Source organism: Muscardinus avellanarius (genome assembly GCF_963383645.1).
Source record: "Muscardinus avellanarius genome assembly, chromosome: 7".
Taxonomy (NCBI): domain Eukaryota; kingdom Metazoa; phylum Chordata; class Mammalia; order Rodentia; family Gliridae; genus Muscardinus; species Muscardinus avellanarius.
The window spans coordinates 28,255,281-28,280,549 of NC_137793.1; the positions used below are offsets into that span (position 1 = coordinate 28,255,281).

The window sequence follows — 25,269 nt, forward strand, 5'->3', positions numbered from 1 at the left end:
CATGCTGGGTGGAGACTTCCTAGTAGGGGCAGCCTTATGGAGGATGGTGCCCCCTCTCTACCAACCCACCCCTTCTGAAAATTGGAAGCAGGCTACAGATTGCAGGAGGTGGCCCAGTTAGCAGCTGAGGGAAAAGAAGCCACAAGGGAGCAAGTTTTGCCTGATGACCATTTCCCAGTCCCCATGCCAGCAGTTGGGGCTCCCCTCATGGCTGCCTTCTTCCAGCTCTGTTATCCAGGAGCTGCTGAGCTCAGAGCAGGCCTTTGTGGGTGAACTGCAGTTCCTCCAGAGCCATCACATACAGCACTTGGACCACTGCCCTCGCGTACCTCCAGCTGTGGCCAGCCAGAAGGGCATCATCTTCCGCAATGTGCAGGACATAAGCTGCTTCCACAGCAGGTGGGTGGTGGGGCTGTGCACACCTGTGAACTGTACATGCTGGCTGCTGGGCCAAGCCTTGCAGGACGGAGCCAAGCAAGGGGAGAACCCACATGGCTTGGTACCCACAGAAGCATCACGTTTCTGTCCAAAGACATCTCCCAAGAACATTTCTGTTCAAATCCTCTCCCAAGAACATGGACATGTCCCTTATGAGTGGGAAGGCCTGCAGTGTGCCTGCTCCTGATGGGCATGTACACAGGCCCATACGCACATACGAACACACACATGCATATGTGAATATAGACATACACAAGCAGCTGTCACAGTGTACACCCATGTGCATGGCACACATTTTTATGCATACTTTTACGTGCAAACATGTGCTTGACATACACATGCACAAACATACTCATGTATAAATGTATACCATACACATGTACATGATTACCACGAATACTTAGACATGCACACACATATGAAGGCTTCCATAGCTGCATTCTTGCCTGGTCACAAGGCATGTATGTACACCCAGGTGCATACCTGCATTCATGCACATACTATACACATATGAGTATGCACACATACTATGCTCACTTGTATATACATGCATATGTGCACACCTACATGTATGTACAACCAAATGTGCATATCTTCCATATATGTGCACACCCACATACGCATGCATAGCATACCTCTACACATGTGAGACATATACATGTACCTGTGCACTTCCTTGCATGCCCATACACATGCCTGCACACACAGATCAGCCTACTCAACCTTACAGGCTCCAGTCCCTGGGCAGGAACCTGCCTCCTCCCAGAGGAGAGGGCCCAGGGCTGGGCTGTAGATTGTGGTCCTGACCTTGTCCCCCTCTCCTGCAGCTTCCTGCAGGAGCTGCAGCACTGTGACACGGATGACGATGTGGCCATGTGCTTCATCAAGAACCAGGAAGCCTTTGAGAAGTACCTTGAGTTCCTGGTGGGCCGTGTGCAGGCCGAGTCGGTGGTGGTCAGCACTCCTGTCCAGGAGTTCTACAAGGTGCCCTGCTTGGCTCAGTGGCTCAGCAGGCCCTCCCTGCCTGTTCCCAGGCCTAGGTGCCTGCCCTTGCCCTCAGATCCCATCTGAAGGTTCACCTCCCTGAATGTATCCAAGGCGTAGCCCTGCTGGCCCACACCGGCAGCCCAAGTTCACTTCCTGCACCCTCTCCTCCACCTAGAGTCTGCCCAGGGCCCTCTTAAGCCCTGGCTTAGTGAGAAATGCTGCCAGAACCCTCCGTGGCTCTGGGCTATTGGGCCAACCACTTAAAGTGCCAAGCTTTCTGCTCACCACCTATCAGATGGGGATGCTCACCATTTCCTGGGGTACAAGACTGTGTGTGAGACTCCTGGGCCCATCCTTCAGTTGTCAGGGGATGATCAGAGCTCCTGTCCAGGAGTTCTACAAGGTGCCCTGCTTGCCATGCTGGGGTGGGGCAGGGCAGAGTGTCAGGGTGTCGGTTGTGTATGAGCCTCCTGGGCCCATTCTCTGGCTCAAGGTGACTCTGGCTATTGAGTGGGACATGCATTGAAACCCACCCTGTGGTCCCCACAGAAATATGCTGAGGAGATGCTGTCAGCCGGGGACCCCTCCCAGCCACCCCTGCCCCCACTGCAGCACTACCTGGAGCAGCCAGTAGAGCGGGTGCAGAAGTACCAGGCGCTGCTGAAGGTGGGCAGGTCCTGCTCCCGGCTCTCTAGGCTGGGCTTCTGGGGATGGGATGGGCTGTGAGCAGTCTAGAGCCCTGACCCTTGGCTCCCACCTTAGGAGCTGATCCGCAACAAGGCCCGGAACAGGCAGAACTGTGCACTGCTGGAGCAGGCGTATGCGGTGGTGTCAGCCCTGCCCCAGCGAGCTGAGAACAAGCTGCATGTGTCCCTGATGGAGAACTACCCGGGCACCCTGGAGGCCTTGGGGGAGCCCATCCGCCAGGTTGGGGCAGGGCTGTGGAGTGGGAAGGCGTGTGTGACTTTTGCAGGTGCCAGACAGACAGGGGTCATGGGGTCAGCACCCATGGGTGGACCTAGGCAACTGCAGATCAACTATGGCCTCCCTCCCCCACAGGGCCACTTCATTGTGTGGGAGGGGGCACCAGGGGCCCGGATGCCCTGGAAGGGCCACAACCGCCACGTCTTCCTCTTTCGGAACCACCTGGTGATCTGCAAGCCCCGGCGGGACTCTCGCACTGACACCTTCAGCTATGTGTTCCGGAACATGATGAAGGTCTGCGGGTGCCTGGGCTGCAGGGCGGGCAAAGGGTGCTGAGGTCTCCTCATCCCCTGTTCCAAGCCTGTAGCCTGGATGTGGCTCTGCCGGGTTCCTTGTCTTACTGATGCCCTCTCCCCCTCGCAGCTGAGCAACGTGGACCTGAACGACCAGGTGGAGGGGGACGACCGTGCCTTTGAGGTGTGGCATGAGCGGGAGGACTCGGTGCGCAAGTACCTGCTGCAGGCGCGCACGGTCATCATCAAGAACTCCTGGGTGAAGGAGATCAACGGCATCCAGCAGCGCCTGGCCCTGCCCGTGTGGCGTGAGTGTCCCCTGGGAGCCCTGGCTGCTGAGCAAGATGGGGACCCAACTCATTCACCCTCACTGTCTGTCTGAGCTGTACCAGAGCCATTGGTTCTGAGTCTTGGGTGCTCAGATGGCAGTGGCCTGAGGGAGTGGGCCATTTTTTGGGCAAATGGCTCTGCTCCCTTCTTGGCCAGTGCCAGCTGAGCATGATGGCTGTGTCCTCTCGGGTGATCCTTGAGTGAGGCATTTGACTGACCTGCACTAAGGGAGCCATTCAGTGGGGGCCTCAGCCTGGGCCCGAGCTCCTGGCATCCATTGGGATTGTGTCAGGAATGCGAGGGGTCTGCCCCACACCTCCAGGCCTGCCTTACTCGCTCTGCTCTGGGCAGGGGCCACACCCTCAGATGCGGGCAGGGCCACCTGCGGGTCCTGCCTGTAGTGCACTTGATCTCTGTGTGTCCACAGGGTCCCCCGATTTCGAAGAGGAACTTGCTGATTGCACAGCGGAGCTGGGTGAGACAGTCAAGCTGGCCTGCCGTGTGACTGGCACACCTAAGCCTGTTGTCAGCTGGTACAAAGGTATGGCTCCGGAGCGGGGGCATCCATGGCCTCTCTATAGAGGGAGGGGTCCCTGCAACAAGGAAGGTTATCCAGAGGGAAAGCAGCTGTGCAGAGCTAAAGACCATCATGAGGTCTGGTCAGTGGGGTCTGGGGCATGAGGGACAGTAGGTGGTCCAGGCCTGCTCAAGGGGAGGGGCTGATGACCTAGGGTGGGGACAGACAGTGCACAGATAAACCTTTGCTACAAAGCTGACGATGCTCAGGGAGTTGTCAGGCCAAGAGGCCAAGAGCGAAGGGGTCAGGATAGGGCCCTGAGGCAGCCACGTGTGATGAGCTTTGAGCCAGCAGTGAGGAGGCCATAGGAGCCTGGGGCCAGAGCTGGCAGGAGGAGCAGAGAGGTGGCCATGAGAGCCTGGGTGTCAAGGAAGGCACCAAGGAGGTAGGCACAGCCCTGGACCCTGGAGCCACCATAGAAGCAGGACGAACTGTGTGAAGGAAGTGGTGGGGAGACTGGGATCTGACGACATGTCTGTTTAACTCTCTGTGTGATGGGAGCTGCAAAGATCGGGATCTCCAGGACCAGTTTCACTTCTGAGACCAACTGCAGATTCAGGGGCCCCCAAAACTACCTTCAGGTTCAGCAATTTACCAGAAGAACTAAAAAAAAAAAAAGTTAGAGAAGCTGCTGTAACCAGGGTTATAGTTATTGCAACAAAAGGACCCAGACTAAGGCCTACTGAGGTACCTGAGCAGATTCATACATATCTACTACACACAGATACATACAAATAAATACAAACTACCACACCTATGCATTCACACATAGACAAGCACTACGGATATCTGCATCACACATACGCGTGCAGACACAACCCACAGGTCTCAGATGAAAACATTTATTCTCCCAACACTCTATAGTGCTGTGGCTCTCATTGATGTGTGGAGAGAGCCAGGTGTTACCTGGTTGCACAGTGGCTTCATGTCTACCACCTTGGATGTCTCCAGAAGGGGAGGCATCTTTGCTCCAACTCTGCCTACATGAGCATCCTCAGTCTGCCCATGAGAGCCATCATCCACAGCACCTGGCCTGCAGGAGTGTGGACCATCCAAGGGTGTGTGTTAGGGAGCCAGGTGCCAGCCCTGGTGCATTTCCCCATGTTGATGCTGCTTCCTTGACTGCTGAATAACTCAGCTGACACTGACTGACACCCATCCACTTTGATTCATGCTACATTTAATGAAGGTTCTTGGTGGCTTGAGCACCGGCAAGAGGCCAGCCTGCAGAACTGACCCCACATACACCCTAAGGGTCCAGATCCATCCAGCCAAGCAAGTTCCATAAGGATAAGTGTTATGCTTGATTTCCTGTAGTGACTCCCCTTGGCCGAAAGAGAGTCAGACCCAGAAAGTCTGGTCAACATCCCTGACGTGCCAAGTGCAGCATCACCTGGCATACTTGCCCAGGCACTGCCGGAGTCCACGGGGCCCACGGGGAGGAAGTTTGCAAGGTGCATAGCAATGCTGGTCAGCTGGGACCAGCCACCTGAGTCACTGCTCAGCCTGCCCACAGAACCCTCTCAGATCTGGCCTCTGGTTTGAGAGAGTCAGAGTTGAGACTGGTAAAGCCTTACTGTCAGAATTATCCATAGCCCCCTCCCCTTCAGCCAGGGTGGTGAACCGAACCCTGAGTTTCCACCTAGATAGGGCCATCCTCTGCCTTTCATCCTGACCATTAACCCCATAAATCACCTGGAGGAGAGAGGGGTTCCTTTGTGAGGGCAGCACATTCAGAATGTGATGTGTGGGCCTGGAGGTGGGTGGGGGCAGATCACCAGCTGATAGAGTAGCTCTCATGATAAGTGGCAGGTGTTCTGCGTGGCACATGTGTGGCTCATGCTGGCCACCTGCTGTGACTGACACTGGCTCCACTGAACAGAGACAGCTGCACAGAAGGCAGGCATCACAATGGCCCCAAGAGGTGTGGCTGGCATCATGAGACCTTCAGAGAACACACTCAAACCATATGAGATGAGCTCAGAGGACTTGCTGTTGTGGTGAAGGCTAGAAGGCAGCATGTGCTGAGGCTTGCTGCTCAGCCCTAGGGCACAGAGCTCTTGGCTCTGGTCCTACTCATAGCTGGCTGATTGGTGAGACTAAGCAGAGAATTCTGCGGCACAGTTACCAGTACCCAGGGAGCCTGTAAAGTGCTGGGCCTCCTTTGGATGGCAGAGGACTCAAGATTGACCTGAGGCTTTGCCCATATAGCTCTGAAGAACTCAGCTTGGGAGCAGACCCTGATTCTCATCAGGCTTGTCAGCCACCCCCGCTGCCAGGGCCAGGCAACACTCAAGTCAGAGGCTCAGAGAGGGGTGCTCCTGATGTGCCAACCAGCAGGGCATCATCAGACACTGAATGCCGTAGCATGGGGCCTGAGAGGGCCAAGTTCTGGCCCAGGTTCTTCCAAGAGCACCACGGGCTCATGTGGCACCCTGCCACACAAATACAAAGTTACTTTGGTCCTTGCGATCCAAGACTAGCAGGAAGGGTGGCACCTACTGCACCCAGAGAGCCCTTCCAGAGCTGTTGGTCTGTCACAGCCAGTGATTTGGGTCCTCGTGAACCTGGGCTAGCAGGAAGGATGGCACCTGGTGCACCCCAGAGAGCCTTCCAGAGCAGCTGGTGTAGCAGAGCAGGCTCTACTGCAGTCAGCATGTCCACACCAGCAGCATCCTGGGGCTCAACTGACTGAGAAGCCAGCAGCCAGCCACCTCTGGCCACTTTGGCCATCCAAGGCCACTGCTTTGTAACCCAACCTCTCCTGTTACCTTGCTGCTTCTGGGTGATCAGTGAGTCCTAGAATTTCAGGGAGCTGGGCCAGGCTGTGTTTACATACTCTACTACCAACTCTCAACATGAAGCATATTCCAGCCATAGTCGCGTAAGTGGCAAACACAGAGAGGCCATTTGTGCTGAGGGCACCGGGCAGAGCTAGAAGACAGCGTGAACCCTGTTGCTGAGCTGAATGCCCAGTTCTCCTGTGGGGCTCACACACACATTAAAGGCCAGAGTCCAAATGTAAAAGCCAAAGCTGTGGTACCCAAACAGTCCCTCTCCAGCGTATGATCTGGCAGCGTGGTGACAGAGGCCTGTATGCAGAGAGCTTTGAAAATCTGAGTTCTTTCATGAAGTCTCCTGCATGTTGGTTGGTTCCCTCTGCTCACCATGAATGAGCTTTCTTTGCATTGGGGGCAGTCCTGACTGCCACATCCAGCTGCAGGGCTGGTCAGTGCAGGGTAGGGCCAGATGTGAAGGAGAGGGGGTGTTGGTCACTGGTTTGTGCAGGCTTTAGGCTGGATGGGGACTGAGTCGCGTAGGGGCCCACAGCTAGTGAGCTAGGATGGGTTGAGCATATGAGAGGCCTCCAGGGAGTCACAGGGGACGTGGGGATAATTGAGGATCTGGCTGTCCATTTGGGATGGCCTTTTTAGAGTTCAGGTCCTGCCACCCTCAGTTGGACATAAAAAGAAGTCTGGGCTGTGCCTTTTGAGGAAAGATAGAGGGAGAGAGATGGGAAGAGCAACAGAGACAGACAATGAGAGGTTAAAACCAAGTCAGAGATAGAAACAGACACATACAGTTAGATACAGGCCAGGCCCAGCCTCTCGTCCTAAAGGTTGGTCTTCAGGATCCCTGCCCCTCTAACTGCCTCACCCTCCTTCCAGATGGGAAGCCAGTTGAGGTGGACCCTCACCATATCCTCATTGAAGACCCTGATGGCTCCTGCACCCTCATCCTGGATAACCTGACTGGCATGGACTCTGGCCAGTACATGTGCTTTGCAGCCAGCGCCGCGGGCAATGCCAGTACCCTGGGGAAGATCCTGGTGCAGGGTGAGCCTGCTAGGAGGTGGAGTCTCGGGTCGGGCTGGCAAGTCCATAGGGTGGTGGGATGCTAGACTTTGGCCTGGCCTGAGAGGAGTGAGGACCACAACCAGGCTCAGCCTTCAGCTCCGGTGCAGCATGGCTCCATCTGCCTCCAACTCTTACCACACAGTGCCCCCACGGTTTGTGAACAAGGTTCGGGCCACACCCTTCGTAGAAGGAGAGGATGCCCAGATCACCTGCACCATCGAGGGTGCCCCCTACCCTCAGATCAGGTAGGCCTGGGCAGGGAACAGGGAGTGGGGCTCCCGGGACATGGCATCTGTCTGACACCAGGGCTGTGCAGCAGGCCCTTAGGTGAGGAGTGGGCTTGACATAGCACTGTGTGATCACTGGAAAGTGGGCACTATGGGGATAGGACCCTCCTGGATGCGGGCCCTGTGGCTAGGATGCATGCCTGGCTGGATGGCTCACAGGGGACACTGGAGGCAGGGCCAGCACAGTGGGGCCCCAGCACAGAGACCGGGCTTAGGGTAGGGAGGTGGCGGGGCAGGGGGAAGGTGAGGATGACCAAGCCCTGCCTCACGGCCCTCTGAGCTTGTTCCAGGTGGTATAAGGACGGGGCGCTGCTGACAGCTGGCAGCAAGTACCGAATGCTGAGTGAGCCCCGCAGCGGCACGCTGGTGCTTGTGGTCCGCACAGCCAGCAAGGAGGACCTGGGACTGTACGAGTGTGAGGTGAGGCCTGTGGGCAGGGACTGCACTGCCAGCCACCCTGGGCCAGGTGGAGAACCTAGAGTCCAAGGCCCGCCTGCTGGCTGGGCTCCTGAGGTGGAGGCGGCACTCCAGGCTGCACTCCTATCCCTCCTGTTTGCCCACGGCCTCAGCTTCAACTGATATAATGAAGCCAGGTGGTCTCTGCCTTTTGGGCAAACCTGGTGCTGATCTCAGCTTTTATTTATGTAAAAACATAGTGTTTGAATCACATTCTGTATCACATCAGTGGGAACTTATAGCATAGAGGGCTGGAGCTGGCTCTGCCCTGTTGACTGTGTCCAGAGGTCTGAGGGCAGACACAGCCTGAGTCCTCTGGTCTTCTAAAGCCCTTGACCCCACAGTGACCCCAACAGGGGTGCGTGCACTGCATATGCCCCAGGAAGGAGCTTAGGCGCCGCCCTCTTTCTGACACTTTCTGGGGCTCCTGTCCAGAGACAGGCAGTGGCTTCTGCCATAAACCAGGAGGAAGCCTGCTCCCCCCACTCCATGTAAAGTCCCAGAAAGCATGGAGATCTTACTTAGCTCTGGACTTGAACTCTCTGATATCATCACTACTGGCTACATGCTGTCCTTTAAATTTAAAAGTCAATTAAAATTTAAGTCCACAGTTTGCGATTTGATTTCAAGAGCTCAGGGACCCATATGGCAGGCAGCCACAGTCTGGACAGGGTAGTAGAGAGCATCCCGATGTTGCAGGAGGCACATGAGGATCCATGGTTCTAAGTAGGCCTCTGCCGTCCCCCTTGCAGCTGGTGAACCGGCTGGGCTCCACGCGGGCTGGTGGAGAGCTGTACATGCAGAGCCCTGCACTGCGGGCCCGGGACCAGCGCTACCGGGAACAGCTGGTGGCTGCTGTAGAAGGTAGGCCTGTGCGCTGCTGTTGCCTCCATGGGTCCCTGAGTCCTAAGCCCACACTGGGCCCTGCATAGACTTGGGCAGAACCAGGTGAAACAGAAGCCAGTGTCTCTTCCAATAAGGGTTCAATTCCTGGACAAGGGTGCTGGGTTGGCATCTCAGGGCCAGGAGTCAGGGCTGGAAGATGAGGCAGTAGAGGAGGAGCCCAGAGGAGCCTGTTTCAGTGGGCAGAGGGAGGGCCAGGAACCCAGAATGAAGGTAGAGAGGCGGTCCCAGAGGGTGGGTACCTTTGGGACAAGTTCATGGTCTACAGAAATATAAATGTTCTTAAATGTCAACCTTGGTGCAGCTCAGCTGGTAGTAGGGGAGGCCTCACACAGGTATCTGCAGGGATGGAGAGAGGGTCTCAGTGGAGGGTGTGTCCACATTGAGAACAGAGGGCAGGGATGGATGGGTGTCTCAGTGCAAGGGATGTCTACACTGTGAGCAGCGGGAAGGATGATGGGGTATCTCAGGTGGAAAGGGGTGTCTACACTGAGAACAGAGGGCAAGAATGGTGGGTTGTCTCGGTGGAAGGGGTGTCCACTCTGACTGCCGAGGCCAGGGCTACTGTGGAAAGGGCAGGTATCAGGGACCCAACTCTACCCTGGTAGAACACTGTGGCCTAGTGTCCTTGGCCTGACTGGGTCACTTCTCTTGTCTTGGGAGTGAAATAGGCTATAGTGTAAGCCTCACTAGGGACAGAAGGTAAAGGAGGTCATAACATGTCACCCTTACATGGCCTCAGCTGGCTCAGCCAGTTCACCGGCAGCAATGATGGGTAGGGGTCAACTGGTATCTATCCTGGGCTGTGCAGTTTAAGCTGCTCTGTCTGAAAGGGGCTGCCAGGGAAGAGAGTGAGCCTCTTTTCCTTCTTTTGGAGCATTTAAGCAGAGGCTGGACCAACACCCAGGGGAGCTGCTGCTCCCTCAGAAGGCAGTTTGGAATACATGTGCCCTAAGACCTGGGAGCTGGATCATGTAAAGTGTTGGCCACTGGAACCAGACTCTCAGGACTGGGCCTCCCAGAACCCTGGAGCTCTGCCTGGAGCCACTGATGTCCCTCATAGCCCTCATGGGGACCCTTTCCTCAATGGCAAAGGCCCTTGTCTCCTGGGCATCTCTTGGCTGAGCCCTTTGCCACTGTGTCCTGTATCTGACCCACATGTCCACTGGCCTCGCTGTTTGGTGGCCAGGGTGCCATGCACACACGCTTCTGCCGCTGCAGTGTGTTGTGCAGTGGGAAAGGAGTATTCTCTGCGGCGGTGTACTTGTGATGGTCTCTTTCTGGGTCGAGGAGGGGTGGCAGCACGGGAGGGAAGGACTTTGGTGCCTACCAGTGCAGATGCATTGTTGGTGCCTCTGAGGGGTAAGAAAGCCAGTCTTGGAGATTTTGGAGTCGGAGCCCGATGCCTCCCACCTGCTAAGTCTGTTCTGCTGCTTCATTGTTAACCTGGTGGCTCCGCAGTCGAATGGGCGCTGGCAGGCCTCTGCGGGGTGGGCACCACCCTCTTGCTGTGTGTCTGCACAAAGCCTGGAGCCCCGCTTTGCACGGCTGCACCCCTCCTGCAGTTGCAAATACTTACCGGGGCCCAGAGCTGGTCATATGGCAGTTGAGGACCACAAGTAAAGGTGCCAGGAGTTTAGCAGCCAAGAGTATCACCCTCAGGGGCAGCATGGTGGAACCCCAGCAGGGGGACAAAGGAAAGAGCCCTGGGCTTTCTTGTCATTCTGTGCATGAGGTGTAGACTGTAGGTGCTACACAGGTTGTCCATTTCTGGGCCAAATTTAGTCTTAAGTATGTAAAGCTTGATGGCTGGGTTCTAGTCTCTCCATGGGCTCCCTTTCTTCCAGGAGGCTGCCTGTGAAAACACACGCGCGCGCGCACACACACACACACACACACACACACACACACATTTCCGCACATTTGCACATGTGCATTGACATATATGCATGTGCATGCACATCAATGCACAGTGTGTCTGCCACACACACATACAGACCATATAAACATAGCTGGTACATTTAATTCACACACTCCTCATCTGAGACAGGTTTGGAAGACTGTCCATTGCCTAAGAGAAAGCCTTGCTCTAAGTGGCAGTGTAGCAAAGCAGAAAGTCCCCTGGATCAGGAGCAAGGGGGCTGTGTGCCAGATCACCCCATTTGGCTTTCCTGGGCCGCCTCCTCAGCTTTCCCCCCAGGGTGGCTGTCGAGCTGTGAGGGTACTGTAGCCCAGAGGCTGCTGGCTGTGCAGCTGGCCAGGGGTCTGAGGGGCGTCTTCAAGCCAAGCCAAGCCTCCCCAGAGCTATAAAGGCTGCAAGATGATTGGAGAAGGTGCTGCCCAAATCTAGGCAAGTCCCATCCTATCTCTGAACTCTGGTCCCCATTGGCCAGATGGAAACCAGAGGCCCCATCCTGTGGCTTTGGGAAGGGAGGCCACTGGGAAACTCAAGAGAGACCATGGAGTCTGGGCTGGTGGTACTCGGCAGGAGCCCTCAGCCACACTCTCACTCAGAACCCAGGCTTCCGGGACATGCCAGGGAGCTCAGTGGCCCCTCCCGTGGAGACATCTTAGGACTTCTGTGAAAGAGGCGTCAACCCTGGGGCCAGTGTGACTGCTGGCCCACTGAATAGCCACTGGCCATTCCTCCCCTCTCTGGCCTCAGTTTCTGTGTCTGAGAAGTGGGACCAAATATCTGACAAATTCACAGAGCTCCTCCAGCACCTGGGTTGAGGAAAAGGCTGGACATCTGTGTGGTCAGCAAAGGCAAGCTCTCCACCCTCCCACAGATCCTGCAACACTCTCGAGAGGGACACACTGTTCAGGGCACAAATTGTCCCCTTCATTTGAAGCTGAGGGAACAAAGCTCTGAGCTGAGATGCTCTGCCAGGGACACACCGCCATGCAGGGCTGGGCCCCTGCTCCTAAGCCCAGCAGGCCTCCACACCGCCCAGCTACCCTGAGAGCCCCAGCGCTGGCTAGCCTGTAACCCTTGCTATTCCGACTGTTTTCTTTGTAGTCACTGAGCAGGAGACTAAAGTCCCCAAGAAAACCGTCATCATGTAAGTGCAGGCATGTTCCTAACCTTCCTCCTGACTGCAGTGCCCTGCATGCCACTAACCTGCCTGCACCTTGCCATGCGGCCTGGCCACTGTCCACCCTGCTGCCTGTATGCAGGTGACTGCCAGTGCCTTGCAGACTTGCAGATGCCCTGCCTAGCGCTTTTGCCCAGGATCGCAGCAGCTGCCACATCACAGCTCCCTCTCAGGGCCGTGGAGAGCACCTTCCTCTGCACAGTGGCCACCCAGGCTTGCTCCCAGAGTCCTGCCAGGTCAGGGTGGAGCTGAACTGAGCTGCTTCCCTCAGAGGGCTGGAGAAAAGTCCTGCTCCTCAGTACTCAGGGCCGAGGGCAGTGAGGTCCAACAGAACCTTCTACAGCGATGGGACCATTCTATTTCTGCACTGCCCAATGCAACAGCCACTAGACACAGCATCTATTGAGCAGTTGAAATGTGTCTAGTGCAACTGAAATAGAGTGAATTTTAAATGTTATTTACATTTTACTCTTTTGAATCTAAACAAATAGTGTGACAGTACAGATATCACAGCCTTAGGGCCCTTACAGTTTCCCAAACCCAATTCTCATATTTTCAAGATGGGGAAACTGAGATTTAGGAAAATGAGGTGGCTTGTTCAGGGTGGCCCACCGTTGGATCAGCTGAGCAAGGTGCTCTGGTGCTGCTCATACAGCTTCTCTGTTCCCCCTTCAGCACCTTTGAGGCTGAGGAAAAGCCAGGCATGTTGAAGTGACTGAGGGGTTAGAGCTGAGTTAGAGTGAACCCACAGGATGTAAGGTCACTTTAGGCCTGGATAACCGTGGCAGACCCATCGGAAGCATGGCAGGTACAGATGGTGGAGGAGCCGGCAAATGCCAAGAGGCAGGAAAGGCTAGAGTTTTTCTACAGCCAGATAGCGAGGAAGCTTTGGGATGGAGATCCTTTGGGTTTCCTTGGGCCTCCAACCTCCCGAAGTTGGCCATTTTGCCATCAGACATTCAGTTTGACCCTGGGTGTTAATCCTTCTGTAACCTCCTCCCTCATCCCTGCAGCCATACCAGGGCCTCACAGGCCCCTACTCCCTTCCCGAGGGGGCATTGCTACTACCCACAGTTTATGGATGAGAAAACAGAGGCACAGAGATGGAGCCCGGGTTCCCCACATGGGAGCTTCAGAAATGACTCAGGCCTGGTGGAGGGTCGCTGGGAATCGAGGCTGAGTCCAGTCTGTCCAGAGCCTGGCCCTGCAGTGTCCTCAGCATGAGGGGAGGAGAAGGGCACCTGGCCCTCGGCATCCCCCTAGGGAAGCTGCACAGCCCTAAGGAAGCTGGGGAACAAGGCCTGCTGTGGTCAGGCTGCACACTGGTGCCACATGTCGTGGGGTGCAGTGCGCCAGTGGTGGGAAGACCTGGAAGGCCTGGCTCCAGCCAGCTCCTGGCTGGCACTGGGGGGCTGGGAAGCCTGAGGTCAGTGCTTGGGCCTTGGCTCAGATCCCCAGGTGTTGGGGTCCACTCTAACCTGGCAACCAGCCTAAGGCCTCCAGCCTGGGTGTAAGGCCAGAAGGCAAGTGTGCAGCCCTCAGCAAGCTGCAGAGAGCCTCAGTCCCACCCCATGAGTTAGTGGAGTCTGACGTCTCCAACTTACAAGGTGAAGGCCGGGGACTGTAATACCTGTCAATGCTGTGCACCCTGAAGGGTGGCCAGATGTCTCTGGGCCTGAGCCCTGAGTCAGACAAAAGGAAAGCCTCACCACATACCAGCCTCCTGCCTGCCACTCCCTCACCCCAACACCCATCCAGGCCAGGGTCACTGGCACCAGAGTACCACCAGGTGCCCAGGATACTTGGTCCCAGGCAGGTTTTGAGCCTTTCTGTTCTGTGCACACCTCTGAGGGATTGAACTGACCAGGGTGTGGCAGAGTCGGATATGATTGCTGTGACGGGGCCAGCCAATACCTGTGGTCCTCTGGGACACAGGCCATTAGTTCTGCCTCTCTTCTCCATCCCCCCATTCCCGGCTTCCCTGTTGGAAGATGGAACCCAGAAGGGGAGGGGCCTGTCTCAAGTCACATGGCCCAGGAAGGCTGTGCATAGCCCAGGGCTGAGTATCCAGCCCAGGAGTCCCCCGTGGCATGCTGGGGCCTCAGTAGCCTCAGACCCAGAGGCCAGGAGCACAGGCTGCAGCTCAGGTCCCACAGCCCTCTCACGATCATTCCTCTGGCCTCAGTGTGCACCCATCAGCAGCTCCCAGGTGCCTTGGCTCTAGTTTTGAAACCACATACCAGAGCTTGAGGTTAGCCATGTAGAATTTTGTGCTGTTTCTTTGGCTTTTTGGCTGTCAGCTTCAACAGTTTACAAGTGCACGTGTAGGAGCTTGCACAGTCTCACCCTTCATTCACCTATGTGTACATTAACTTGGTCTTTGGCATGTGCTAATGGCGAGGCTACGGGTCTCTGTGCCATCTCTTGGGCCTCTCCCCCACCAGAGAGGAGACCATCACCACCGTGGTGAAGAGTCCCCGCGGCCGCAGACGGTCCCCCAGCAAGTCCCCCTCCCGCTCGCCTCCCTGCCTCTCTGCCAGCCCACAAAGGCCAGGCCTGTTGCTTCCTGAGCCACTGTACCCACCGGGGACCAGCCAGCCCCGCAGGCCTGAGGCAGAGCCAGGCCGGAAGCCTGCTGTGCCCACGCTGTGTGTGACAGAGGCCGAGGCCCTCTCTCCAACCCTGTCCCGGCCCAAGTGGGTGGAAGTTGAGGAAACTGTTGAAGTCCGGGTGAAGAAGACAGGCCCACGAGGCACATCTCCTGCCAGAGAAGTGTCTGGAGGCCTTGGAGGGCTGCTCTTCACGCTGCCCAGTGGGACCCCAGCAGGGGACCCCAACACTAACAACTCCAACAACACGCAGCTGGACCACGAGGCCCAAGCCCAGGATGTGGCTGTGGTCCGTGTTGGCGAACCCCTGGTCTTCCATGTGGGTGCCGAGGGCCAGGTGCACTGGGCCACTGCTGACACTGTTAGCCATGAGCCAGAGGATCCTGAAAGTCCCTTGGAGGAGGAGGAGGAAGCCACCTTGGAGGCGGGAGAGGAAGGAAGAAGCTTGGCGATGGAGGAGGCTCAAGACACAGATGGCCTTCAGGGCCGCGACCCCAAAATCCTCACGCACAACGGCCGTGTGCTCACTCTGGCCGACCTGGAAGACTATGTGCCACAGGAAGGGGAGAGCTTCAGGTGTGGCAGCCCAGTGGCCAGCACCTCTGCTGACCCGCCCTGCGAGGTCTCTGTGCTCCAGAGAGAGATCAGCGAGCCCACTGTGGGGCGGCCTGTCCTGCTCAACGTTGGGTACCCGCCCGGCTCCGGAGGCCCGCCCAGCTTCTTCAGGCCAGGGCCCCAGGTCCTCAGCCCTGAGGGTATCTCCTTCTGTGTGAGGGAGGCCCAGGCCAGGCCTGTGGGCAGCACTCCCTGGATATCCTCCTCCTGTGCCCGGGTCCAGCACTCTGCAGATAGTGGCCAGAGTAGCTTCAAAACGGAGGTTTCCACTCACATGGTCAGCTTCGGGGCCGTGGAGACAGTCACCCTGCACATCCGCCCGGATGGTGATGTGGCTCCTGGACCCTCCCAGGGCTGAGGCTGTACTTCTTGAGATTTGCAGGGCCAGGACACTTAATGTGCTGCCATCACACAAGGCAGCCTGGCGCCTTGGGCCCTTCTGGGCACCAGCATCTGGCCCTGGGACCTCATCTCACCTCAGACTCATTTGGGGGCTTAAGCCTGCCCTGCCTTCTGCCCCGGCCTTCCTACCTCACTGGTCTTGGTCTGTAGCTGGGAGGGCTGGGCAGCATCTACCATGTCGGATGCACTGAAGCACCTCACAAGAGCTCTGGCCAGAAGCAGTGCAGAGACCCAGCTCTGGGCTGCTTCCCTCCAGCCTGCAGGGCCTCGGGCTCTGGGGCTCTGGACACAGATGTGGACTTGGGCTTGTGTCCTGTCCCATGGAGGCCTGACTCCAGAGCAGCAAAGCCCTGCCTATCCTTCAGACTGAGACAGGGCCTGAGGCCCCCCAAGGCCACTCCAAGGCAATGTGGCCCCAACACCAGCTCTGCAGATCTTCTGGGGCCTTCTCTGCAGGATGGGTAGGGGGATCTGTGTGTGGGAAGATGTCCCTGTCCATTGCCCTGGTGAACACAATAAACCAGCTCTGCACCTCCTCTCTTCTCCTTCTTGCGTGTGCACCCAGCAGCTCAGGGCCCCACATGTACAACCCTGGGTGGAGCTGTGCCAGCCTCCCACTGGGCCCGGCCTCCTTCCTGGACTGCAAGGCCACACCTTGGAGCCACATGGGTCCCTCGCCTGTTTGCCCCAGTGGAGTGTCTGTAGGTCTCTCCTACCCTAAGGTCCTTGGGTGGACCTGCAGCGGCTTGTGGGTCCAGCTTGCTCACACATGGGGCTGTGGGCCCCAGGAGTGCACGGTGTGACCAGAACACAGTGGCTACTCCAGCCCCTGTCAGGACAGATGTGGCCATCAGGGATGTGACCCTCATGTGGTCTAGGCTCAGCATCTAGGAGTAGGACTGGGAAAGGGAAGGATGGTGCCTGACCTGGCACCAGGCAGTGTGTGGCCCCTCTAGCCCGGGGCTCCAGGGTGTGGGGGGCTGACCCTTCATCCTAGGGTTCTGGGACTCAGTGGGCTGTGCCTCTGGCTTGAGGTCCCAGGATGCAGTGGGATGCTCTTCTGGCCTGGGTTTCTGGGGTACAGTGGGGTTGACTCTTCAGCCTGGGATCCAGGGTGTGTCAGAGTGCCTCTGCAGCCTGGAGTCAGTGGTGCAGCAGGGTGCCCCTCCAGTGTGGGGCTCCAGGTTGTGCTGGGCTAGCCCTCTGGCCTAGTGTGCTGAAGTGTGGTCAGGGTCTTGAGAAGGGTCAGGTTTGGGAAGGCTCTGGGCAGAGGACCTACTGGGGACAAGAGTGGCTGTTACTTCTGAGACACAAGCATGAGGCTGCACAGGGGTTGGCAGGTAGGAGAGCAGGGAGCCATACCCAGCAGGGATCTGGGGGGTTCATTCGGGGACAAGTAGAAAGTGGGGGAAGGGGCAGGTGCAGGGTACTGTGACCTAGACTGGGCTGCAAGTGGACATGAGGAAGCCATTGGTCAGGTGCAGTGGGGTGGGACCCAAGAAGCCCTGGGAAGTGGGCCTGTCCCCAGGAGGGGGCCTGTGACCATGACTGCCTGAACATACAGCCCCTGAGGCTCTCTTGGCCCTTGGCATGCATCAGGCTACCCCAGGAGAAGACACCATCCCTGCAGCATCTGGGGGAGGACAGGCCCTGAGTTCTAGGGCTCAGGTGGAGGACGCTGAGTCCTCCAGCCTGTATCTCTGGTCTCCTCTCTCTGCCCTAGGCCTCCACCTGGGAGTCTCCTAAGTGAGGAGCGGGTGGGTGGTTAAAGCCGGCAGGAGGAGATAGAGGGGTTGGCACCTATGTGGTCTGGGAACTGGATGGCTCTCCAGAGCCCCCTGTCTGCACTCAGGCCATCAGCCTCACCCTGTTTTCCAACTGCCTTCTTTGCAGATGCCACCCCAGAGGATACTGTCCACCCCACCCTGGATGGAGCCGACAAGGAAGTCACATCTGTCCTTTGGAGACCACTGGGCCCCGAGGCTCTAGGCCCTTCTGAAGGGGACTTTGCCAGCCCCAGCCCTGGCCGGCCATCTGCATTCCAGGGGATGGGTCCCCAGACCCCAGGCTTGGAAGGCTCCAGTCCACCTGGTAAGGCTCAGTGGGAGCAGACTGCAAAGACTCCTCCTGTGCCAACCTCACCCTTGGTCTATGATCCAGGCTATCTCCTTGCATGCCTAGCTCATGGGAACTGGCAGAATCCGACAGACCTTGATTTGGAATCCTGACAGCTCCATGCGCTGGGGTACCTGGCAAGGTCACCTCTTGCTTGGTCTGTTTCCTCATCTGTGAAACTTGGGGTAGGGCACGTTCTGGAAGGATCATCCCATTGTGATCATATCTGTCCCAGAGCAGGGGCCTCCCATGATTGGTCCTCAGTAACCAGCCTGGGTACTCTATGTTCCCCAGTGAGTGGAGAGAGGAGGCAGGGGAGGACGGACAGTGCTAGAAGTGGCCAGTTTGCCAGGTCAACAGTTCCTCCCTCCAGCCAGTGAGGTGCCCGGGCAGTGCCCGGGGCGTGGAGGGGTCTCTCAGCTCTGGGTTTGCACGTGACTGTCCCAGCATCATCATTACAGGGCTGACTGAGAGCACAGCCTGACCAGAGTCCCTCTCAATGTGTCCCAGAATGTGGCTCCTTCTCCTTGCCCCATCTGTCAGCACCAGCAACAGTGACAGGGCTGGTATCTGTGATGGATGGAAGGACCAGCTCACCCTTGTTTTTCACACCTGCCTCTGCAGCCCGGGACACTGAGTAACACGGGGTGGCTGGCTGAGCGTACAGCCTGCCCCATGTGTCCTTGGTCTGTCCTTGGCAGATTGTGGGCACAAAGGCAGTGTTTGTTTATCCTGCTGAGGCCCGAGCCCCATCTCACTGTGGGCTCCATCTCCCTCCACTCACCTAGCTGAGTCAGCGCCTGCCTTTGACCCCAGCATCGGCCCTGCCTCGCCCCACTCCATACTCTCATGGGAGCTCAGCCTCCCCAAGCCATGTGCAGGATGTCCTCCCTGTCCTGCCTGCCCATCAGGATGGGGAGTGGGGTCCACCTGCTTCTCACATGCCCCAGCCCTGCTGCAGGTGTGTGGAGACCCCTGCCTCTTTTTCCTGGAGTTCACTTGCAGCAGGCAGCAGGGTCAGAAGGAGCCCTCCCCTATCCGGGGCCTCAGTTTTCCTAGGTGTACCATCTGTCCACTTAGGTTGTCCCAACCCTTTTCTACCAGTGTGCCCTGTGTTTCTTTTTCCCCTGGCTGCTGGCTGCAGAGGGGTCAAAGGCCTTCCTTGTCTGTCCCCTGTGGGCTAGGGCTGTGGCCCCTGGGCAGCATGCTGGATGACCTCCCATGCCACAGGAAGCTGTTGGTGCCCCACGGCCCTCATGGTGCTAGGACAGAGCACCACTCAGCAGGGCTGGCCAGGGCCCCAGGCTGTTTAGGGTATGCCCTGGATGGCAGAGGCTGCCACCTCCCAACATCTGCCTGGCTGGTGGCAGGGACATGGAAGTCAGTGGCCATGGTGGGGATCAAGAGGAGCCTGCACTCTGGGGACTGCAGTGTGGCCAGCGCTGTACACTGAGCTGTGGGCACAGGTTTAGGGATCAGAAACCTGTCCAGTTCTCACCCAAGGCTCCGAGTCCCAGAGCTGCTGCCTTGCTGATCACGCCCCTACCCCGCCTTGCAATGTGGGGCCCATTCTGGTGGGCAGCACACGGGGTCAGGGAATGTCTCCTAGGCCCTACCTCGACTCTGTCTCACTTGGCTTTTTGTTTCTCACCAGCTGAGTCCCCAAAGGTGCCACAGCCCCTCCCCCACGAAGGCCCAGAACAGGAGACAATGGCCCATCCTGGGGCCCAGGAACGGACCGTGCCCATCCGGTAACTTTCCCAGCTAGGTGGGCTGTGAGACCAGGCAGTCCTCCAAAGGACGCAACTGGGGGTGGGCAGGGCAGGCCATGCGCCCTGGCCACGAGGGCGTGGGGGTTGGTGGGTCTTCTTGTAGCCTCCTGGTACACTTATTTCTAGCCCCCAGCCCACACAGGTGGAAGGGCAGGGAAGAGAGGCCAACCTCTGGTGAGAGGTGAGGGGCCCCTCTGCAAAACAGGCCTGGGCCTTTCCATCTGCACTGTCCCTGGGTTCCTGCGGCAGCTCCCAACAGGCTAGCAACCTCCACCTTGTCATGAGGCCCAGCTTCTCAGGAGATGGCAGGGCCAGGCCTCCAGCCGGTCTCCACCGAGTAGAGTCTCATCCAGTCTGTGGTTCCAGGGTGGAGGGCGTGGCCTGGCCAGGGGCAGGTGCAGGGCAGCTGCTCTGGGATGTCCACAGCCACGTGGTCACAGAGACCACACAAAGGACCTATGTGTACCAGGCCACAGACACTAGTGCTGCAGGTATGAAGCTAGGCTGGCTGAGCTGAGTGTGCACCCATGCCAGGTCACCTGCATGCCTTACTTAGCCTGGGTTACCCCAGAGCCTTGGGTACCTGCAGGACCCCATGCTCAAGAGCGACAGCCCATTAGCAGGTTTTGCCTGCCTCTGCAAGCTGAGCTGTATTTGTGGCTGCTTGTCCAGCTTTGGGCAAAGCAGGGAAGACAGTTATTAGAGGGAAGCACTTCCCAACTGTCAGAGGTCTGGGCGGTGGCTCTGCTGCCCTGGGTGGATCTCAAGACCTCCTGAGCATCTGCGCATGTGTGCTACTGCGGGCACCTAGGTCCATGCCACCTGGGAGCCCTCCCCATGACTCCTTCCCTGCCCTCCCAGGGGCCCCATCCATGCAGGTCACCATCGAAGATGTGCAGGTTCAGGCTGGTGGCACCGCGCAGTTTGAGGCTGTCATTGAGGGGAACCCACAACCCACAGTGACCTGGTACAAGGTAGGAGAGGCCCAGGAGGCAGGCTGGGGGCACCTGCATGCAGTTGTGTGTGTGGTGAGAGGTAGTGAATGCTCATCATGTGGTTCCTTCTGTGCAACTCCATCTGGCATCTCTCCATGTCCCCTCAGGGCTGGACTTGGAGTAGACATGGGGAAGGTGGAGACCCACTCAGTGAGGGGTGGGTGGCTCAGATGCTGGGGTCTCTAAGATGGGCTGATGGCGGTTGGGCCTGCCCTGTGCTTCCAGGATGACGTCCAGCTGGTGGACAGCGCCCGGCTGAGCCAGCAGCAAGATGGGATTAGGTACGCCCTGGTGCTGAAGGACGTGGCCCAGGATGATGCTGGTGTCTACACTTGTCTTGCCCGCAATGCAGGTGGTCAGGTGCTCTGCAAGGCAGAGCTGCTGGTCCGTGGGGGTGAGTTGCTGGCCCCTCCTAGGCCTCAGCTGGGTGCAGGTCCCATGGGCACCCTTTGACTCCAGGGAGGCACTTGGCTGAGGAGTTCCCATGGACACCTATAGACTCAGACCCAGGTGTGGCATCAGGGAGCAGGGGACCAGAGCGGTCACCTCGGCCCACACTGACCAGTCCTGTTCTTTGACTGTAGATAACAGCGAGCTTGACGCAGAAAAGCAAATCTATCGGAGAAAGCTACATTCCTTCTACGAGGTCCAGGAGGAGATCGGAAGGTATCACTCAGCCCCTTTCCTGGGGAGCTCCTGGGATTCCCAGGACCCCTGGGCATGGCGTGTTCACCCTGAGCTCCTTTCTTCTTTCCACCCTCCCTAGGGGTGTGTTTGGCTTCGTGAAAAGGGTACAGCACAAAGGAAATAAGATGTTCTGTGCTGCCAAGTTTATCCCCCTGCGAGAAAAAACTCGGGCCCAGGCGTACCAAGAGCGAGAAATCCTGGCCACCCTCAGCCATCCGCTGGTCACTGGGCTGCTGGACCAGTTTGAGACTCGGAAGACTCTCATCCTCATCCTGGAACTGTATCCTGTTCCTGGTCCCTGGGAAGGCCCAAGACGCCGCAGGCACCAGCCTAAGGGTTGGGAAGCTGTGTACATGGGGCCTGGCTAGATTGTGCTGACAACCATCAGCCCAGCTTCCTGTGTCCAATACTGTGTAGCAAACAGCCCCTGTTCTTGCAGCTCATGATACTTTAGGCCAGGGATTTGAACATGGGATTTTTCTCTGTCACTGTTCGGGGTCACCAGGCAGTGTTGGTGGCTGGGCTGGTCCCAAGGGTCCAGATATCCTCAGTGGAGGTGGCCAGGAGTCCCCTCCCATAGGTGAGCTGTCCAGGCAGGTTACTTGGGTCTGGCCTCACTGCTCACGGGCCGTGACTGCTGAAGGTCTCACCACTTGGGGAGTCCTGTGTGCTCGACAAGCTGCTCCTGCCCTCCCTCCCCTGAGTTGATGTCCTCTTCCTGGAGAGGGCCTTGTGAAGGGAAGTCAGGATGTGCTCTGCCCAGAGGCCTCAGTCTCTAAGGTGTGCCTCAGCCCTCTCCTCAGGGCTGCCATCTGGGGTCCCAGGGGTCTCTGTGTCACTCCCTTTAACCTGAATGCCAGCACCCCACCCTAACATCCCATGAACCCCCATTCTAGCTGCCTCCCCATGAGCATGGCATCTAGGAGCCAGGCAGATTGTCCTTGACTGACCCCAGGTGCTCCTCTGAAGAGCTGCTGGACCGCCTCTTCAAGAAAAGCGTGGTGACTGAGGCTGAGGTGACCATGCTCCCTGTCCACTGCCTATCTGAGCTGCACCCCGACCCCACTGCCACTCAGACCTGGTGGCCCCAACATGGGCCAGGGCACTGGCCTCCAGATCCAGGATCCCAGCCCCCCATACCCTGCCCCACCACACCTGGCCCATGGGGCAAAGGCTGCCTGCTCCCTTCCTGCACTCAGGCAGTGGCTTTTTACTTACTCAAACCATCCTCATCTTTGAGGAATTCCCCAGTTTGGGGCACATGGAGTCTGGGATGCCCAGGTGCCCTGTGGGACCTGTTCAGGGACTGATTCGGGAGGAGAAAGGCATTGTCCTTGGTAATGAGCTGGGCACGAAGTAGAGGGGCTGGGCCCTTCCTGAGCACATCCCTTGAAGGGCAGGCACCTTCATTGAGCGATTGCCTTTGGGGGAGCTGGGCCCTCACCTGAGCAAACACCTTTGGGGACTGGGCCCCTCACCAGGCACATACCTGGGGGGCTGGACCCATCATATGAGCACACACCTGGGGGGCTGGACCCCTCACTGAGCACCAGCCTTTGCTATAGGTCAAGGTCTACATCCAGCAGCTGGTGGAGGGACTGCAGTATTTGCATAGTCACGGTATCCTCCACCTGGACATAAAGGTACGGCCCCTAGCCCTGGCACCTCCAGAACCCAGGCGGGAATGGATGGGGACGTGGGGCTGGGGAGGCACAGGCCCACCACGTCCAGTTGCCCTGGTAGGGCTTGCTTCCCTCCAATGGAGGACTTCAGTACTTCCCAGCAGCCCTGCCCTGTGGGGTTTCTCTGATGCAGCAGAGGCTATCCTCAAATAATGCCAGTCTGACCTGGGGGCTCCCCACCACCCTATGCTGGTCGAATGGGCCCTGTGTCTCCCCTGAGGCTGGAACCCTTGGGAGTCACCTCCTCCCTGAGTGCAGCCCTCAGCGACTCCCCTCTTCCTGTCAGCCCCCCAACATCCTGATGGTGCATCCTGCTCGGGAAGACATTAAAATCTGCGACTTTGGTTTTGCCCAAAAAATCACCCCTTCAGAGCCACAGTACAGCAAATATGGCTCTCCCGAGTTTGTCTCCCCTGAGATCATCGAGCAGACCCCCGTGAGCGAGGCCTCCGACATCTGGTGAGCAGCGGGCCTGTCAGGGCTGCAGCTCTCCTGGGACCACACTTGGGAGCTGTCTGGCAGCCTAGCAGCCAGCCGGGGGGCAGCTCTGAACCTCTGCCTCCTCCTCCTCCAGCCCTGACTCACACAGCCTCCTCCCCACATGCACCCCTTGTCTGTGGGCCAGGGCTTGGGGTGACTCACAGTGAATGGTTTTCTTCTGCAGGGCCGTGGGGGTGATCTCCTACCTCAGGTGAGCAGAGCTTACCCTGTTAGCTGCCTCTCCGAAAACTTCCTGCCCTGCAGGCCACAGCCATGTGCCCTGCTGGCTGCTCCCCAGATCAGAGACTCGAGTCCCAAAGGGCAGCTATCTTGGGAACAGGTCCTCAGCCAACCCTGATAAGAGGTTCCTGCCCAGTGCTTCTCACAGACTCCCTGTTGTCACCAGACAGAGATGAGCTGCTTCTCTGCAGGGTCTAGGGTCACTCACAATGGCTACTGTGTCCTGAGGATGCAGGTGGTATATGCTGAGCCTTGATCTTTCTTTTAGGCTGAACTTGATCCCCATCTCAGGCAGACTGGTGCCTACCCCAAACTGACCTAGGATCCCTGTCTCATACTAAGCCTAGATCCCTACCCCAGGATGAACCCAAGCTCTGCCCCACCCTGAGTCCAGATATCCACTCAGGCCTAGCATACATCCCCTGGTTCAAGCTGAGCCTGTATCTCCTCTATAGGTAGAGGCCTGACCCCTACTTCAGGTTAAAGCTGAGCACCCATATGGGCTGACCCTTCTTTGATTTCTATCCTAGCCTGAACCTAGATCCTCACCCTCAGAGCTCAGATACCCACTCTAGCCTTTGCCTGGGGGATCCCTACCTCAAGCTGAGCCTAGAGCTCTCTGGGCAAACCTGAGTCACTAGCTGGGATTCTCAGGGCTGAGTGGGAGTGGTGCTAAGGGCCCACCCTCAGTCAGTCTCTGCTTTCAGCCTGACCTGCTCGTCCCCATTTGCGGGTGAGAGTGACCGTGCCACCCTCCTGAATGTTCTGGAGGGGCGGGTGTCCTGGAGCAGCCCCACAGCTGTCCATCTCAGCGAGGATGCCAAGGACTTCATCAAGGCCACACTGCAAAGGGCCCCCAAGTGAGTGCAGGCCCATCCCTCCCCACCTGAGGTCTGGCTGCCCTGCCCCCAGGACCAGCTGACCAGCTGGCCCACTGTGGCTTCCCTCTTCCTCCAGGGCCCGGCCCCATGCCTCCCAGTGCCTTGCCCACCCCTGGTTCCTGGTGAGTAGGTCCAGCTTGGGCTCAACCCCATGCTCCGCAGGGGGTGAAACTGAGGACAAGAGGGGTGGGGCCTGCCTGGGCCACGGAGCCCGTCAGCACAGAAGTACGGCTGGTGCCTCGGCCTCTTACCCCGCAGTCCAGAGAATTTGTCACTTCAACTGGCAAAAGGGTCCTGGGACTCACTGAAGAGCTCCCAGGAGGTCAGGGACAGGGACTTACCCCCACCTCTGCTTTACCCTTCCCCATCTGGGCATCTGGGCGAGAGAGTTTGAGAGGATGAGGCCTCAGGGCAGAGGGCCCCCATTCCAGGAGGGATCCCCTCTAGAGCACCAGGGTCCCACTTATTGTAGCTGTTGCCCTCTCACCCCAGAAGTCCATGCCTGCTGAGGAGGCCCACTTCATCAACACCAAACAGCTCAAGTTCCTTCTGGCCCGAAGCCGCTGGCAGGTGAGGTACCCACCTCTAGGAGGGGCGGGGGAGGAGAAAAAAGGCCCAGCAAGTTGGCTGAGTGCACCACCCAG

The 25,269-nt window shown here is 57.8% G+C and overlaps 1 protein-coding gene across 1 annotated transcript in view; it reads left to right on the forward strand.

Annotated features, from left to right (window-relative positions):
* The window catches only part of OBSCN (obscurin, cytoskeletal calmodulin and titin-interacting RhoGEF), a gene marked incomplete at both ends in the record, with an annotated part of 117,594 nt that overhangs the window by 85,146 nt on the left and 7,179 nt on the right, over positions 1–25,269 (forward strand). Inside the window, 22 exons of the mRNA XM_080698667.1 lie at positions 226–399; positions 1,266–1,422; positions 1,975–2,091; positions 2,188–2,352; positions 2,485–2,643; positions 2,773–2,950; positions 3,400–3,513; positions 7,218–7,385; positions 7,549–7,651; positions 7,984–8,113; positions 8,902–9,013; positions 20,522–20,634; positions 20,881–21,053; positions 21,247–21,321; positions 21,422–21,622; positions 22,298–22,358; positions 22,908–22,985; positions 23,311–23,483; positions 23,689–23,715; positions 24,452–24,604; positions 24,702–24,747; positions 25,118–25,195. Coding sequence (XP_080554793.1) covers positions 226–399; positions 1,266–1,422; positions 1,975–2,091; positions 2,188–2,352; positions 2,485–2,643; positions 2,773–2,950; positions 3,400–3,513; positions 7,218–7,385; positions 7,549–7,651; positions 7,984–8,113; positions 8,902–9,013; positions 20,522–20,634; positions 20,881–21,053; positions 21,247–21,321; positions 21,422–21,622; positions 22,298–22,358; positions 22,908–22,985; positions 23,311–23,483; positions 23,689–23,715; positions 24,452–24,604; positions 24,702–24,747; positions 25,118–25,195 — 2,755 coding nt within the window. The remainder of the gene's footprint in view (positions 1–225; positions 400–1,265; positions 1,423–1,974; positions 2,092–2,187; positions 2,353–2,484; positions 2,644–2,772; positions 2,951–3,399; positions 3,514–7,217; positions 7,386–7,548; positions 7,652–7,983; positions 8,114–8,901; positions 9,014–20,521; positions 20,635–20,880; positions 21,054–21,246; positions 21,322–21,421; positions 21,623–22,297; positions 22,359–22,907; positions 22,986–23,310; positions 23,484–23,688; positions 23,716–24,451; positions 24,605–24,701; positions 24,748–25,117; positions 25,196–25,269) is intronic.